The sequence below is a fragment of the Leucopleurus acutus genome (genome assembly GCF_964270905.1).
Source record: "Leucopleurus acutus genome assembly, chromosome: 2".
Classification (NCBI taxonomy): Eukaryota; Metazoa; Chordata; class Mammalia; order Artiodactyla; family Delphinidae; genus Leucopleurus; species Leucopleurus acutus.
This window is the reverse complement of record NC_139143.1, coordinates 63,507,712-63,525,074: the sequence shown is the minus strand read 5'-3', so window position 1 is coordinate 63,525,074 and position 17,363 is coordinate 63,507,712. Positions and strand designations below refer to the sequence as shown.

Sequence of the window (17,363 nt, the reverse complement as noted above, 5' to 3'; positions counted from 1 at the left end):
AATTCTTTGAAAAATGGACAACTGTACTAACTCTTAGGAAACAAACCTTAAAGTTTTATGTTCATTTTACCTCAAAAGTTCCTCCTTTTAAAATCTTTTTGAGAACTCTTCAAAAACTGGAATGAAAAAATATCTCTAGGCTGGTACCTCTAGTCCACGTAGCTGGGTCTGTTGGCTAATTTGTTGGTTTAATTGCTGCAATTCTAGTCGTAGCTGTTCCCTCTCAGCAGATGGAAGGGGTTTTCCATGACTGGCCACTTCTGACATAGATATTCTCTCCCTTTTGTGGGAAAGAAAGTATGGAATAAATTTAAAATTTTATTTTAAAAAAATGTTATGACCAGAAAAACAAAGTAAGTTGAGTAATTTTAAAGGCTTGTAAAAGTAAAAAGAATGACTTATACCTCTCACTGAAGTGTCCCTGAGAAGGTATGTTTTGATGAGGTGAATATGGAGAACCTCCCCAGCCACTGTGGGCTCCATACGGACCATAATCTGTAAGAGAGTAATTTACAGTGGAATGATGCAATTCATAGATTTGATTCTTTTTTTTAGGTAGCCATAATCTAAAAGGCGTAGGCATATTATGTACACAGTTATCTTGAAAGATGGAGGGGTACTGATGTTTGTTTTTCCCCCAATAAAAAGTCAATCTTTGTAATTTTTTCTTTTGTTTGATTTAAAAAAAAATGAGATGTATTATTTTAACAAAAGCAATGAAACTATTAAAAATAACACATAGGTTATCTTCACATACAGATATTTAATTTTAGTTTGTACCCCTACAATTCCCTGGGTTATAATTACCTTTCTACAGGGATAATTCCACAGAAAAGTTTGAAGACTACTGCCCTGCAAGGTTATGAAAAGCACTGACGGTAAAAGGGGAGTAGGTGGTGCTGGGAGTTGTGACTATGAACACTCCAAATCAGCTTACCTCTGAGATTCTTACCTGAAATGTTAATAGATTTTGTGGGAGCTCCCTGAGGTGCCATAGCCTGCATTGGGCCAGCACCCTGATATATTGTTTTGGAAGTTCGAGAAATGGCACCAAATCGAGATACTGTTGGTCGGTCTCCAAATGGGATGAGGTCATCATCACTGGTTTCTGCTGCTCTTCTCTGAAGGTCCAATCGCTGGTCTCTCATTCCTTTACTCTCCACATTCTGGTAAAAAGTAAAATGAGAAGGTAAAAAGTAAAATGAGAAATCCACCCCACACTTAGATCTCTAACATAATTTCCTCTAGCTCTGTAATAAGGTTAAAATAGAGTATAATGTTCTTACTGATAAGATTAAAATCATTAGTTGCCTTTAGTTGTCATATAAAACATTGCTTTTCAAACCTCTGACCACTTCCTATAATATTTTTTACATCATGACCCAGTACATATATACATTCAAATATATATATTTGAATGTATATATGTATATATATATTTTTTCATGACAAACATTTATCCTTACTATATGTAATGTATTCTTGTATTTAGTTATTCTAATTCATTTCTTTAAAAAAAGGCCCATCATGACCAATAAATTAATTTTCAACAATCAATAGTTAGAAAAAAACTGTTTAAAAATATAAGTGCCAACATAGGCTTTTTTTTTTTTTTTTTTTTTTTTGCGGTACGTGGGCCTCTCACTGTTGTGGCCTCTCCCGCTGCGGAGCACAGGCTCCGGACGCGCAGGCTCAGCGGCCATGGCTCACGGGCCCAGCTGCTCCGTGGCATGTGGGATCTTCCCGGACCGGGGCACGAACCCGCGTCCCCTGCATCAGCAGGCGGACTCCCAACCACTGCGCCACCAGGGAAGCCCCCAACATAGGCTTTTAAAAGGCATTCCAGTCAGAAAGATAAATGGAAATCTAATTGCTAGACCCTTGCTACTCAAAGAATAGTCCACAGACCAGCAGCATCAGCATCAGCATCACTAGAGAACTCATTAGAAATGCAGAATTTCAGGTCTCATCCCAGCCTTACTGAATTAGAACTTGAATTTTACCAGATTCCCCAGGTAATTTACATGCACATTCATGTTTGAGAAACACTGGGGTAGACTTTTATCCATTTGGGAAATGTTCGATTACATCTAGGTTAGGCTGGAAAACACTTTTATTCTTTGTTAATTTAAGTAAATGAGTTTTATTTTGCTAATGTTTATGTTACTTTATTATAATAACTCTTTCTGAAAGTCAGGTACAAAGCAAAGGTTCCTATCTACCTCTACCTCCTTATCTCATTCCTATTCTCTCAGAAAGACTGTTTTTTATGGCCTAAAAACAATGTTTTCTTAATCCTACCACAGAAAAACAAAAGGTTCATTTTCTCTTTTTTCTCCTCTATATTCCTTTTTTTCTCTTTCTTCTTTTTTTAATTGTCTGGCATCTAATCATATTTATGCTATAGATATCACCTCACTCATCTAAGTCTTCCTTTTCTATTACCAAGAATTGGTCTTCTCTCAACCAGCTGGGCAAATCTGTCTTTGAAAATCTATATAACAACCTAGGGAACCTCTGTTAGAATTAACAAGGGCAAATGAATAATAGTCAAAAAAAAAAAAAAAAGAATAGTCAAGGCATACCTTTAACCCACCAATACTACTCCTAAGCATAACTTTCATGCAATGTGCACAAGGAAACATATGCAAGAATGTTTACTGTAGCACTGTACATAATAATAAAAAAATTAAAAACAGCCTAAATGTTCATCAACATGAAAATCAATAAACAATTATATATTTATTTATTTATTTATTGTATGATATTAGTTATCATACAATGGTACCTGATAAAAGCAGTGAAAATGAATGAATTTGAACTATAGGTATAAATTTGGATACATCTCAAAAACAATGCTGAATGAAAATGCAAGTTGAGGTTTATAATATGTATAAGGTCTATAAACATTCAAAACAAAATTGTTTAGAAGTAGTATAAAATTATTCATGAAATGATAAACTCTCAATTCAGGATAGAGGTTATCTCCAGGGAAGGAGGGAGGGAGAAAATGAGATTAGGGAGGTAAAGCGAGGAGGATTTAATTACTTATGTAAAGTTTTATTTCTTTAAAGGATAAAGAAGCAATTAAGATAAAATAGTGATATATTTTAAGCTTGAGTATTAGATACAATGGTGTTACATTATTTTTTGTTAAAAAATAAAATGGCATAAGTGTAATGCATTTCAGGATACCACAGCTCATCTGAAGCTAAGTAACTGTAATTCTGACTCACACACTAGTATTGTTCACTAGATTCAACTTTACTGTTTAAACTTAAGAGTTGTAAAAGAGTTATAATTTATTTGCACAAGAAATTCAAGATCTTAGTTATGCAAAATAATTTACTTTCAATTCTAAACAGCTGTTGGGTTAATTGCTAGCTTCACAGAAAAATAAGAAACGCTCTTCTTTGTCTCGACAAGTTTGAAAAGATTTTTATATATACTTGAAAGAAATAAAAAAACATATAGTTTAAATATAATTCAATCACATAGTACAGAATATGGTCTGAAACTTAAGCAAAGCTCAGTTACTTGTGTCTACACTATAACTGGGGATAATTTATTTGGTTTATCTTGATTTGTATTAATTATGGCTTAGTTATTACACATACCATCATTTCCACACTCCCTGCTGCCACAACATCTTTGGGTTTTGCATCTTTGGTTCCAATGTAGGAGCCGATGGTGTCACATGACCAGGGTGAGTACTGGCTATAATCATTTCCTTTGTATTTCCCAGCTACCTTCAAGTCTTCATCCAAAAACTGCAGATGGAAAAAGGAAAAAAGAAACAAAATAGGAAATGGGTCTATGAGTAACAGCACAGAGAGAGCAGGAATTTCTTTAGAACATCATGCTGAAGCAACATAGTAACAGTTATTTGATTTGTGTCACTAGAAGATTTTTGTAGAATATGAAAAATATAAAACAAATGAAAAATGATATTCAGCCTTTACACTTTGTTAACAGAGGGTCAAAAAAGTATCTCAATATCCTTCAAAGAATCAAATTAGGATTTTTGAAGAGATTTGCCCATCCTCTTTCTCATAAGATTCAGTTAACACTTAAGCAAGTATGTATTATGCCCTAGTTTTGCTAGACCCTCCTTAATGTTTCTTTCAATAACATTCCAGGTAAACAAGAGCATTAGAAATTCTTTAAAATGTAATCTTAAATGTTCTATACAGTACGTGATGACATAATAACATTTTTACCTAAATCTCTTTAATAGCAATAATTCATATCTTGAATAAATTCTGGTCCTTAGGGTTGAGTCAATGAAGTGAAAAGGATAAGATTCCTAATTTTCTTTTCTCAGGATGAGCTCTGAAATTATGTAATAACTAAATAGGCATTCTAGGTCTAATGCATTTTTACTTACATTCACATTTGTGTAATGTTTTACAGTTTTCTAAGTACTTTTATGTATACACTATCTCATATGTTCTTCAAGTCCATGAGAGACAATGTGGGTGATCAGACCAAGGTTATACCAGTATAGGGAGTGCTAGAACACTAATAAATTGCTCTCACTTTATCACAGATGTATATACTGACATACTAATAATTCAGGGAGTACTGGTACATTTAAATGGCTCTATGCTTCCGCCTATGCTAAAACAACCTTCTATTTTCTGAGTCATCACTTTGGTCTTCTGCACTGGCAGAGGGATATGCTGTTCACAGTACCACTCATTTTCAACCACAACTCCTGTTTCCATTGTTTATGACCTCTTTCCTTTTTTTTTGTCCTACTTCTATTTTAAAAATTCCAGCTCCTTTTTACATTTTTCCTCTGCTTACAAATTTTGTGTAGAACAGCTAGCTTTTTAAAGACATGACCTACTAACAAGAGTGCTTTTTCCCCTGCAATCAATGTTATTATACAGCAATTAAAAAAAGAATGAGATAGGACTTCCCTGGTGGTGCAGTGGTTAAGAATCAGACTGCCAATGCAGGGGACATGGGTTTGAGCCCTGGTCCGGGAAGATCCCACACGCCGCAGAGCAACTAAGCCTGCAAGCTACAACTACTGAAGCCCACGCGCCTAGAGCCCGTGCTCCGCAACAAGATAAGCCACTGTGATGAGAAGCCCATGCTGTGCAATGAAGAGTAGCCCCCCTCGCTGCAACTAGAGAAACCCCCTGTGCAGCAGCGAAGACCCAACGCAGCCAAAAGTAAAATATAAATAAATAAATTTATTAAGAGAAAAAAGAATGAGATAAATTTATATACTGATACAGAAAGACATCCAGGATAACTGGTTAAATAAAAACAAAAAAAATGCAAAACGTAAAATCTGAATATATTATTACTAAATGATCTGATTAAAAATTATAATGATGTGTTTCATGCACAGAAAAGTTGAAATATATATTAAAAGTTAAAATATATAATAAACTTACAGTGATATAGAAAATGAGATCTTGGAGAAATTTCTTTCTATATTATGTATTTTTATAATGTATGAATTTAGTATAATTATATGTAGGTTGTTTATAATCAGAACTGAAGTTTAATTATATAGCTTTGTAGGTCAGTAACTAAAATAATTCTGTCAACAGATAAAGTTCCGTAACAGCCAGGCATTATTATAATTTTTATTACAAGTAAAAAAGTAATAAATACACACAGTTATTATTTACTGAATGCCTGCTTTGTGCCAGATGCCTTATGTCTCATTTAATCTTCACCACACCACTGTGAGGTAGGTTTTATTATACTTGATTTACAAATAGAGAAACCTGAGCCTCAGGGTTAATGAAGGCTAAATAACTTACAAAAGATCACACACTGAGCCACAAAGCTGAACCTCACAGATAATTATATTTCATTCCAAAATTAGCTCACTTTTCACAGTGTCATACTGCTTTCCATATTTCTCAAAAAATGGTATGGCATAACAAGGCTCTGGGATGTCTCTAACAGTTAAGTTTTTGAAAAAATATCATGTAATGTTGATACTTTACACGTAAAATTATATTAACAGAAGATGTTACAGCTTTACTAATTAACCTACATTATTGTGGAAAATTCATCCAAAGTGTTTAGAGAGGAAAGCCAGATACTATGAACAATCTTTATTTAGTAGATTACTTTTGTAGACCCCAAAGTTTACTGTTTATTATATGCAATGTGATATATTTCAATTTTCATTGCTTATTATTCATAATTTATCAGCTAGAAATATTGTTTAGAATCATAATTCTACACATAAAGGATGTAAGACATTTTCCTTACATAATATCAACTGCAACTCTACTGAAAAAACCTACTTGACATAAATACACACACACACACACACACACACACACATTGAGCTGAGGCAATTATGTAAAATCAACAAACCAAAATAATTAAATAAATAAGATCAACAAAGCAAAAGGCTGGCTTTCTTTAAAGATAAAACTGATGGTAAATCCCTAGCAAGACTGACCAAGGAAAAAAATTATCAGAAGTGGAAAAATGTCTTCGGGGTCACTATAGACCCTGAAGACATTAAAAAGATAATAAGACAACACTCATTCATGTTAACTATTAGTACTGCCTTGTGGAAATACTGATAACCCTCAAATTATGGTTTATTACCCTCTAGTACATTAACCAGTTTATTCTAGCAACTCTATTTCAGTGTTTTTTTCCTGCCTTTCACTACCTATATTAGCCTGTCTCTCCTACTCTTTGAATTAACTATATCATTCTGCTGTTTTCCTCACTACTGAGTTAAATAAACCTTTGACAGTCTCAATTATAAAAACTATGAATATAGGGAAATTTCATTCATCTGATAAAGATTACCTACAAAAAGGATGACAGCAAACATCACAATGGTAAATTATTAGAAGCTCCATTTGCTCAAAGACTGGAAATAAGAAAACCTATCATCACTTTTATTTTTACTGGAGGATCTAGTTCACACAACCAAGATAAAAAAAAGAAAAGACTTAAAAAGGAGAAAGTAAAATGGTCATTATTCACAAAGGACATGACTGTGTGCACAGAAAATCCAAAAGAATCCACTAACAAATACTAGAATTAATAGGGAAATTTACCAAGGCTACTGAACACAGGTGTCAAAATACGCAAAAATCTACTTAATTTCTCTAATAACAAATAGAAAATGAAATTTCAAAAAGGATTCCATTTAAATAGCTTCAAAAACATTAGTTTTCTAGGAATAAGTTTAATGAAAGATGTGCAAGACACTGAAAACTATATGAGATATGACATTATTGATAAAAATTAAAGAAGATCCAAGGAAGTGGAGGGTATACCATGTTCTTGGAGACTCAATATTGGAAAGATGTCACTTCTCCTCAAACGGATCTAAAGCAACACTGTCCAATGAAAATATAATTGACCCACATATGTAATCTAAAACATTTTAGTAGCCATATTAAAAAATAAAAACAGATAAAATTAATTTTAACAATACATTTTATTTAATCTAATACACCCAAAGTAGTATTTTAACATGTAATTAATATAAATATATTGATATTTTGGTGGGGGTACTAAACCTTCAGATCCAATGTATGTTTTGTGCTTACAGCACACATGAATTCGAACTAGCCACATTTTAAGCATCATTATCCACATGTGGCTAGTGGTTACCATACTGGGCTGCCCAGATCCAGAGATTCAATGTAATCCTAATAAAAACTGCAACAGAGGGCTTCCCTGGTGGCGCAGTGGTTGAGAGTCCACCTGCCGCTGCAGGGGACATGGACTCGTGCCCCGGTCCGGGAGGATCCCACGTGCCACGTAGTGGCTGGGCCCGTGAGCCATGGCCACTGGGCCTGCGCATCTGGAGCCTGTGCTCCGCAATGGGAGAGGCCACAACAGTGAGAGGCCCAGGTAACACACACACACACACACACAAAAAAAAACTGCAGCAGATATTTCTGTGGACATCCACATGCTGATTCTAAAATGTGTCTGGAATTTCCAAGGACCAGGAACAGCAAAGATAATCCTGAAGACCAAAACTGGAAAACATACACCACCACATTAAGATGTACAATACTACTACATTAAGACAATGTGGTGTTGGTACAAGGATAGAGAAATAGATCAATGAAACAGAATAGAGTTCAGAAACATATAGTCACCTGACTATGACAAAGGTGACCAGATTATGATAAAGGTGACTGCAGGGTACTGGGGAAAGGATGGTCTTTTCATTAAATGATGCTTGATCAACGAGATACCCTTTAGGGAAAAAATGGGTCTTAACTCCTAAGACACTATATACAAAAATCAATTCTAGATGGACTGTAGATCTAAACATGAAATAATACACCTTTTAGAGGAAAATATCCTCATGACCTTGGGAATAGGTGAAGATGACTTAAATAGGACACAATAAATCACTGATTAAGGAAAAACTGATGAAGAGACTAGAAAAGATGTGCTTACTTCCTCTTGTTGGAAGGCAGGAGGCAATGTTGGTGAAGGTGCAAAAGGAGGTGGAGAGATAACCTTCCTTTCCTCTAGTTGTGCCATTATTTCCTTCCGTCTTCGATGTAGCTCATCTAGACTAGGATGGGGCTGGGGAGGGGGAGGAAGCCGGCTGTAAGGAGGCTCCTGAAAATGCAAAGATGAGTAAAAATTGAAAAAGAATTTCAGGACACATTGATTCACTTAGCACATATTTTAAATAAGCAGCTTGTATACTCATCTTAACATCCGAAATAGCAAGACTTAATAAAACAAAGCAAAACAAAACAAACAAAACCCCCCAAAAGTCTCAGGATTTCCCAAAGAGCTAAATTTAAGTTTCTTTTTCTTGGTCAGAGACCATAATTTCTAAATAAATCTAGAAATGTTAATAAAACCATCTAATGTTCAGAAACTAAGATGGGTTAGCGGGGGTGGGGTATTAATTTTTTTCTCCTTTAAAAGTTAAAAAAAAAACTAACCTATGCAGATTATGAAAAGGTGAAAAAAGAGAAGATGCTTTCTTTTAAAAAAGAACTGATTGATCAGAGTTATTACCATGGCAAAAGGTTAAAAAAAAAAATCACTGCAAGCAATAATCAAGTAAATCTATATAATAAGAAAAAACCCCAAAAACCCAGCATACTCTGTTGTACGAAGGTCTGATCTGAGTTGGGTGGGGAGCCACTGGATAGTAACCCTCCATCTGTTGGTATCTTTCTCTGGATTCTGGTACATAGGATGGTACTGCTGCAGGTGGAATCTCAATGGGTATAGGACTTTCTCGGAAAATCTCCTCTCTTGTATAAGACTGAGCAGGGTATACTCGACGGCCATCATAGTGTGGTGGGTACATAGGTGGGTACTGTTGTGGCTGTGTGCCATACTGAGAGTTTACTACACGATCTTGGAGGTACGGTGGATAATGATCCAAGTAGGGAGGACCAGGTTCAGGAGCAGATGGTGGAGGTCGGACAAAGCGGGACACACATTGTGGTGGTGGAGGATAGTACATACCTGTACAATACAAAAGAGGAACCAAAAGCAACAATGAGCCAATCTATTTTTCTATTTAAGACTTTTCCTTTTAAAATATTTCAACACTAAAGAATTAAAAATCCACTCCTTTCTTTAGATGTTTTCCCTCTGCTTATGTAGTCAGGCTAGCTTTGCGAAAAATAACAAGCAAAAATTATCCTTAAAAGTTACTGAAAACACCAATCTACTTATAGTCTACAACAGTAAATTGGCTCTCTCAATTGTCTGACCATCTTTCTGGTGTGCCTTAACATACTGCAAACACTGAAAAGCAAAAAAACTATATTTCCCTGAAGCTTAGGTTCTACAAATCACTCATTTGCATAAGTTTTGAATGTGAAATTGAGTTAACTGGAAAGAGATCCATTCTGCTGGTACAGATCTAGTAGCTAACTGCATAGCTCTAGAGTTCTTTGTTTTTTGGCTGTGCCGTGTGGTATGTGGGATCTTAGTTCCTTCCCCACCAGGGATTGAACCTGTGCCCTCTGCAGTGGAAGTGCAGAGTCTTAACCACTGGTCCGCCAGGGAAGTCCCCTAGAGTTCTTGAAACAACAGTCGTGGCAGTAGCTTCCCAATTTGAAGACGTTTGCCTCAACTGATGAGCTCCTCAAGTTGGCGATTAGGGCAGAAGTTTCCTATTTCTACAGCTTCATTGTAACAGGTTCTTTCAGCAACTAGCTCTGGGACTCATTCCTGGAGGGCTAGCTTAAGTCTGCTTTTCCAATGTTTCTACTGATTTTGTAGGACTCTCTGTATTAAACCTCTTTCTGCTAATATAGCCAGAATGATTTCTGCTATCTGCAATTGAACCCTTACTGATTCAGCATATTTAAGGTTAACTCAACAAAAGCAGTTGGGTTTTTCCTGCAATGAATGGTCAAAAGGAAGACAGATCAACTTTTATCCTATTCTTATATGTATTAATGACACCATGCCAACTTAAAACTACTTTTTTTGAAATGAAAGCAATGAAAGACATTGCTGATTCAAAATTAATATAGCCTTGGGAAAAGGAAATGGAGAACACCTTGAATCTATCCCAGTTTAAAAAACAATAGAGGGGCTTCCCTGGTGGCGCAGTGGTTGAGAGTCTGCCTGCCGATGCAGGGGACACAGGATCGTGCCCCGGTCTGGGAAGATCCCACATGCCGTGGAGCGGCTGGGCCCGTGAGCCATGGCCGCTGGACCTGCGCGTCCGGAGCCTGTGCTCCGCAACGGGAGAGGCCACAACAGTGAGAGACCCGCATACCGCAAAAACTCCAAAAAACGAAAAAAAACAATACCACTATACTGTTTCTGACAAAGAGAGTCAACACTTTAGTTTAAAAATCGTTGCTTATTTTTTCACATGAATTACATTATGTGAAACCTCAATCAAGTCCTCTCCTTCATTCTCCATACCTGGTTATTATCATTAAAACTGGCTAATTTTCCACATTTGTCTATTTTCTCAAATACTTTCTTTTTTCCCATCACACTAATCCAGACCTCAGTAGTCACACCTGGATTAACAACAAGTCTCCTTACTCCTCCTTGACTCTAGACCCTCATCTTTACAATCCATTTGTAAATTTTCCTTTCTATTCCCAATACCTCTATTTAGGGCATCCTTCCACAAAGTCTTTTGATCCCTCAAGTTCTCAATGGTCTTCCTTGAGTCCTGCAGTTAATTCCTACCACACTAATATTAACTACCACAACTGAACACTTCATTTTAAACACATATATAGATATATATACTCTCACACATATAGTTTTCTATTCTTTACTAATACTGATTCTATACTATAAACTCTCTAAAAGTATGTATTTGCATTTTTTCATATATATTACAAGGCCTAGAAAAAATATTAGGTGACAACTGAAAGCAAAAAAATGTACTGTGTTTAATTTATATCCACTGTAATATTAAATTCTTTTTTCGTACTTGAAGAAAATTTTGGTCAGGAAAATATATACAGCCTCAGCAAATTTCCATTGTCTACTTGGATGACTTACTTCTATAAATATGTAAACATATTTAATATACAACTGCTTTTAGTAGTCAGGGCAAATTACTCTTCATAGCTTTGCTACTTCATTTATTTCATACTATTTAGTTGGTCATGTAACCTCAGTTTTTTCCAAGTATTAAAAAAAGCATTTATTTATTTTGAGATTACTGAAAATATGATCACTCTTGAAATCATTCTCATAACTTCTAAGAAAAGTGAGTGACATAAATGAAAGATCATTACCCTGCTGATAAGGTGCTGGTTCAAATGGTGGAGCAGCTCCTCGAGGATCCTGGTAATAAACATCTGCCTGTTGTGCTGGATATAACTGAGAACCTCGTGGTACCATCTGAAGTGATTTGGTGACAGGCATAGGGGGCAGGTCTGTTGGCCCTCTTGGAGGTACAGGATGTGGATTAACAGGCAAGGCAGAAATACTCTTAGGGACAGATTCTAGCCTACGGGAGCAAGATTCTGCAAGTCAAGTTTAAGGTCTTGAAAATACTTCTAATGTACACAAATTGTTAAATGTAAAAAAAACTGCCACAATTTGGGAAACTGTTTTTTTCCAACAGCCATTTCTTCTACATTTGCAAACTTTGATCTTATGTCACCTATGTTAATTGTTTCTCAAAAATCACTGGCACAGGAAATAGAAATAAAAAACAACAAAATAAGCCCCCCAAACAAAGCACCGATTATTCTTTCTTCCTTCTACTTTATGTCTATAAAGAAACTTTAAATAAATGTTAGGAAAAACAACGTACAGGTCAGGAGGGGATCCAGGGGCACTACTGCTCAGGTGATCTATCTTTCCTGGTTTCAGACTAGAATCGTAGCTGGGGTCTGTCCCTCGTGGAATCAGCTGTGTTACTGTATTCCCTGCTGATACAATTCCATTTGGCAGAGCAGGGGTTTTTCTGCTAGGCAGATCCACTGCACCTTCATCCGGAAGGATAGCTGTTGAAGGCAGGCCCACCTCATTAAGTTGACCCAAAGAGGCACTCAGGGGTCTTCTGGGAACCAGACGTTTGTTCATTTTACGAAACCTATATAAAAAGCAAAGGCACACACCAAAAACCAAAACTGTAAAAGGAAAAGCTTTTAAAAATCAAGAACTAAAATGTATTTAAGAAACGGATACAAAAGGGAAGGATTCCAAGCACATCATTTTCTAGAAATTCTCTTGAAACATTGGCTCTAGCTATCAACTTGAAAACTTGTGTTACACACACACACACACTTTAGGGTAGGGGGCGGCGGGCGGACCACCCATCAGGTATAACCACTGTTAACAGCTTGGTATATAATACAGATTTTTCCACTCCATACACTGGCTTAATATTCTTACATTTGTAAGATTATAAATTACAGAAATAGGGTCATATACGGCTGCATAGTAAATATTTTCCTCTACTTCATAATCTTAAATATTTCTTTATGTCAGTACATTTTAGGTTGTCCCTAATTTTTTGCTATTAAAACAATGCAATAACAGAAAATTATGTACATGTACTTTGCACTTGTGTGAATAACCAAAAGCAGAATTATTAAGTCTAATGTATGCACATTAGAAACTCTTATAATGCTCCAAAGCTATTATAACTACTACCAATTAACAAAAAAAGGCTTTTTTCAATATTTCATTAAACACTGGCTAGCCTCAGCCTCTGACAATTTGACAGTTCAAAAATATCAAGTTTTATTTTACTTTATATTTCTTTAACAATTCATGATATTGAACACAGTTTCACATGTTTGCTGGCCATTAGTGTTTTTTCTGTGAACTGCTTATTTACATGATCCATATATCTACTGGTTCTTCTCTTTCTTACAGATTTGTAGGAGCTCATTTTATGTTATGGATATCAGCCTTTTCTATGTCATTTCCCCACTTTTTTTTTTTTAAGTTTGTGGTGTTTGGGCCATTATCTTAGTTTTTCATTTTCACGTAATCAAATTTATTGATCTCCTTTATAGATGCTACGTGTCATCCTTTAAAAATCCTTCCTACTGTAAAATTATATAACAACCACAAATATTTCTAAGTACTCTACAGTTTCTTTTTTAAATATTTAAATCTCTGATAAATTTATAACTTGTTTTGGTGTAAAGGTAATAATCCAGCCCTATTTTTCAAATGGATAGTTGTTTCATCATCATGTTTTTTTGTTATTGATGTGAAATGCCACCTTTTGCACATATGCTGAGTTCCTATATGTATCTGGAACTCTTTCTAGATTTTCTATTGTATTTCATTGGGCTATCTATTCCTATGCTAATACCACAGTCTTTATACTTACTTTACCTCATAAAACAGGTTAATAGTTATTAGTCTAGTCCCTGTTGAAGACCTTTTTTTCCAAAAATTTTCCTGGCTATTGGCATATTTTTTCTCCCAAATGAATGATTTTGTTAGGTTCCCAAAATCATCATGTTAAGATTCTAATTGAGATTTCACTGAACTTGCTGTTTAAGAGGAAATAAAACCTTTATAATGCCAAGTCTTATCCAAGAACACAGTATGCTTCATTTATTCAACTCTTCGCTTATGTTCCTATGTAGTTTACTAATTCAATTCAAGAGATCCTGGATATTTTCTTATTAGCTTATTATTTGGTGTTTATCTTTTTTGTTTTTGTTGTTAATGCAAAGAGGATTTTAATGTCACCTTACTTTTTAACTGGTTATGTTTCCCTTTCTAGTTTATATGAGAGTACTTCATTTTTGTAAACTAATTTTTTGATTTGCTACCTTACTAAATTCTTGTTTCTTTTGTTTCTAGTATTTCTCTTGAGTTTTCCCATTTAATGATTTTGGCTATTTTGTTCTCTTGTTTACATACATTAGCTACAACTTCCAGAATGTTAAATAACATTTTTTACTAGTAGAAAATTTTCCCTTACTCTTGTCTGTAACAAGACTGAATCTAATAAACTAATACCAATTAAGCATCATGCTATCATGCTGGCTTTTGATTTGAAATATAATTATCATGTTGGGAAAACATCTATGATGTTTTTGTTCTACTAAGGGATCTTGATCTATCACGGACATTGGATACTATTCAAATGTCTTTTGGCATCTTCAGATATGATCACGTGGTTATCATACCCATTCTTCTCTAACCCAGAGTAATTATATTATGCTACCTTTGTACTTAGTAATGGTGTCTATTTTAATGTATTACTGAATTCTAAGTTTTAATATTTGGGATTTTAAAAATATTAATGTGTGAGATGAATTTGTAGTTTTCTTTAATTGTGCTTTGTCAAATCTACTGTCAGCGTTATACTGGTTTTATAAAACAATTAAGAAGCTTTTCCTTTCTTTCTACTATGTGCTGGCAATTTAACATCACTGAAATTATCTGGTCCTTGAAATAATCTGTGAAAATGAGCCAGAAAATAAATAATTTCTTGAATAGAGCAAAGGGCAAATTTTTCCATTGGAAATGCATTATTCAATTAGTTAAAATCAATCAGTTAAAGCTGATGAAAATTCTTAGACTTTTAATTGGGGGGGTGGGGGGGATAGCGAAAATGACTCACTTTTAGATTCAGTTAACCACAAGTAGCTTCCTACTTGTAGGCACAATGTAATGAAAGGTGAAGAAACTGCTTTGGTTTTCTTTTCTAAAATTCTGTATTACTTTCTAAACATTTCCTATTCATCAAAGGGAATGCAACTACATCTTTTCATATTTCTCAATGGCAGCAAATTATTCTACCTAATAATTCTATCTTATTCTCTAACAAATTACTGGAAGGTTGAGTCTGATGACTTTCACACTTACTTTTCCAGTTCCTCCTGTGAGTGTGCAAATGTACAGCTGGCCCCACGAGGGCATCCTCCTCTCTGCTTCATGTCTCGACACATGTATGTTTTATATTTGCTATGCTGTGGAGGCTACGACCAAAATTAAAACATTAGCCATTAAAAAAAAATGTAAATCTTGCATTGCCATTTTAGGATCTTAATAATCTAGATGAATAATTCAGACTAACTCATACACTTATCTAGACTGCCCAGACAAAAGTCCTGGAAAGTGTGCAAAATAAATTACTTAAAAAAAAAAAGTAGTCCTGATTTTTCTGATATGCTGATATTAACTATCAAACATGTAACATCACATAAATTCTTGATTCAATCTCATGAGAGCTCTAAGATCGTCTTTCCAACGTTTTACAGTGGACAAGCACACCACTGGAGATTAGGACTTTCAAATATTTAAACTGTCTCCTAATATTTGTTGTGGACAATGTTCAATATAGCTACACTTACAATTATGTTTCCTTATAACACACTACAAATCTACAAGAGGCAGAACTTAAAAGTTAATATCATTTTTGATGATGAGCATTCTTCATGATGTCTAATGGAACAAGGAGTTAAAAGTAAGTTTTTAATTTTCTAAATTTAATCATAAAATAAAGCCCTGATCTGTGCTTAGATTAGGAAAAGCATATCCATATTATTCTACTTTTAATATTTCTTACTTTTAAAGAAAAAAGGAATACTGAATAATCTATTGTTAATATTTACTGAGCCAGATAAATTAATAACAAAGTTTTAATTTCTCAAGCTTACTACTACAAAATAAAAGATGTACTGAACCTAACATAAATTCTGAGGGCAAAATGAAATAATTGGGAGTAAAATTTAAAACTCTAGCCATAACACAGGCTATTATATTTTACCGCCATATATTTCATCTAAAAATACTTGAGGAAAATTTGGCCCACTGTCATAACCGACATTATGAATGAAAAATATCTGAATGCTAATGCAGAAAAAGCATTTACAAAATATGTGAACAGTACTGGAGAGATACAGCATTAGCACTAAAAAGTGATATCTATTGTCACACTGAAATGCAAGAGTAACCAAAGAGAATAATTTTATACAAATGGAATAACCTTTAGCAAGAATCAAATGCTGCTATATCCAATGTGAAAACTGACTCCAGCACATTAGACCAACAAGGATTATTTAATTTCAATGTTGTCAGATAAAATTACTAGGCTAATCCAATAAACTGGCTGCTAACCATTCTAAACTATAAATCTTATAATTTTTGTTACATTCTTCATGATGTCTAATGGAACAGGGAGTTAAAAATAGCTTTTTATTTTAGTTTAATTTCTAGTTTTTACAGAGTCTAAAAATATTCATGTCATCCTGCTGGCTTTGTTTTTATCTGTAAGGATAGACACAGTGGCTTACTTCTAAGTTTCAAACATCTCCTTTACCTGCTGTTGATCTGCTCCTTTTTTGCTGTGATTCTGGATATAATCAACCAACCCGTGTACCACTGTACGCACAGCAACCAGCCCATTTTCTAGCTGTTCCCAAGTAGGAGGAGGAGCATCTACACAACAAATTTTAAAAAATTTCAGACTATGTTATTCAATGTTCTGTCCAGTATTAAATTAGTAAAGGAGTGTCAGCACTTCAGTGAAATCAAGTTAAGCTTCATACAGCTATTCATGAAATAGCTTATTCACCTAAACATCATCTTAAAGGAATAAATATATCCTTTTAAAGCAGGGGTTACAATCTAAAATAACTTCAGGGACAGTGAAGGTAACATAAAGGAATTTTATATGACAGATAATAAATGGCAACCGTAATCAGACCCTTAGTGTTGGAAATAGCAATAAAGAGTGACAGGGATTGTGTTAAAGAGTATGTCTCACATCTAAGATTATCGTTACTACTCAACTTTAGCTGACTGTTGTTATGTGAAGATGCAAGGCTGACACTGGCAGATACACCACTGTTTCCTAGGGAAAACTGAAATTTGAGATTTTTATGGAAAAATTTCTAGTTTTTGAGTGTTTGCACCTAAAAAATTTAGAGTATAGTGCAGACCAACACTTTGTG

At 34.7% G+C, this 17,363-nt stretch overlaps 1 protein-coding gene across 3 annotated transcripts in view; it reads right to left on the bottom strand.

Annotated features, from left to right (window-relative positions):
* Positions 1 to 17,363, bottom strand: part of RC3H1 (ring finger and CCCH-type domains 1) — an 89,416-nt gene that overhangs the window by 5,759 nt on the left and 66,294 nt on the right. For all 3 annotated transcript variants that reach the window (XM_082834649.1, XM_082834651.1, XM_082834650.1), the window contains exons 8-17: positions 16,730 to 16,848; positions 15,274 to 15,386; positions 12,245 to 12,526; positions 11,721 to 11,935; positions 9,092 to 9,462; positions 8,425 to 8,592; positions 3,618 to 3,770; positions 953 to 1,166; positions 405 to 495; positions 148 to 280 (exon numbers count right to left, since the gene is read on the bottom strand). In XM_082834649.1, the coding sequence (XP_082690775.1) occupies positions 148 to 280; positions 405 to 495; positions 953 to 1,166; positions 3,618 to 3,770; positions 8,425 to 8,592; positions 9,092 to 9,462; positions 11,721 to 11,935; positions 12,245 to 12,526; positions 15,274 to 15,386; positions 16,730 to 16,848 (1,859 nt within the window). The remainder of the gene's footprint in view (positions 1 to 147; positions 281 to 404; positions 496 to 952; positions 1,167 to 3,617; positions 3,771 to 8,424; positions 8,593 to 9,091; positions 9,463 to 11,720; positions 11,936 to 12,244; positions 12,527 to 15,273; positions 15,387 to 16,729; positions 16,849 to 17,363) is intronic.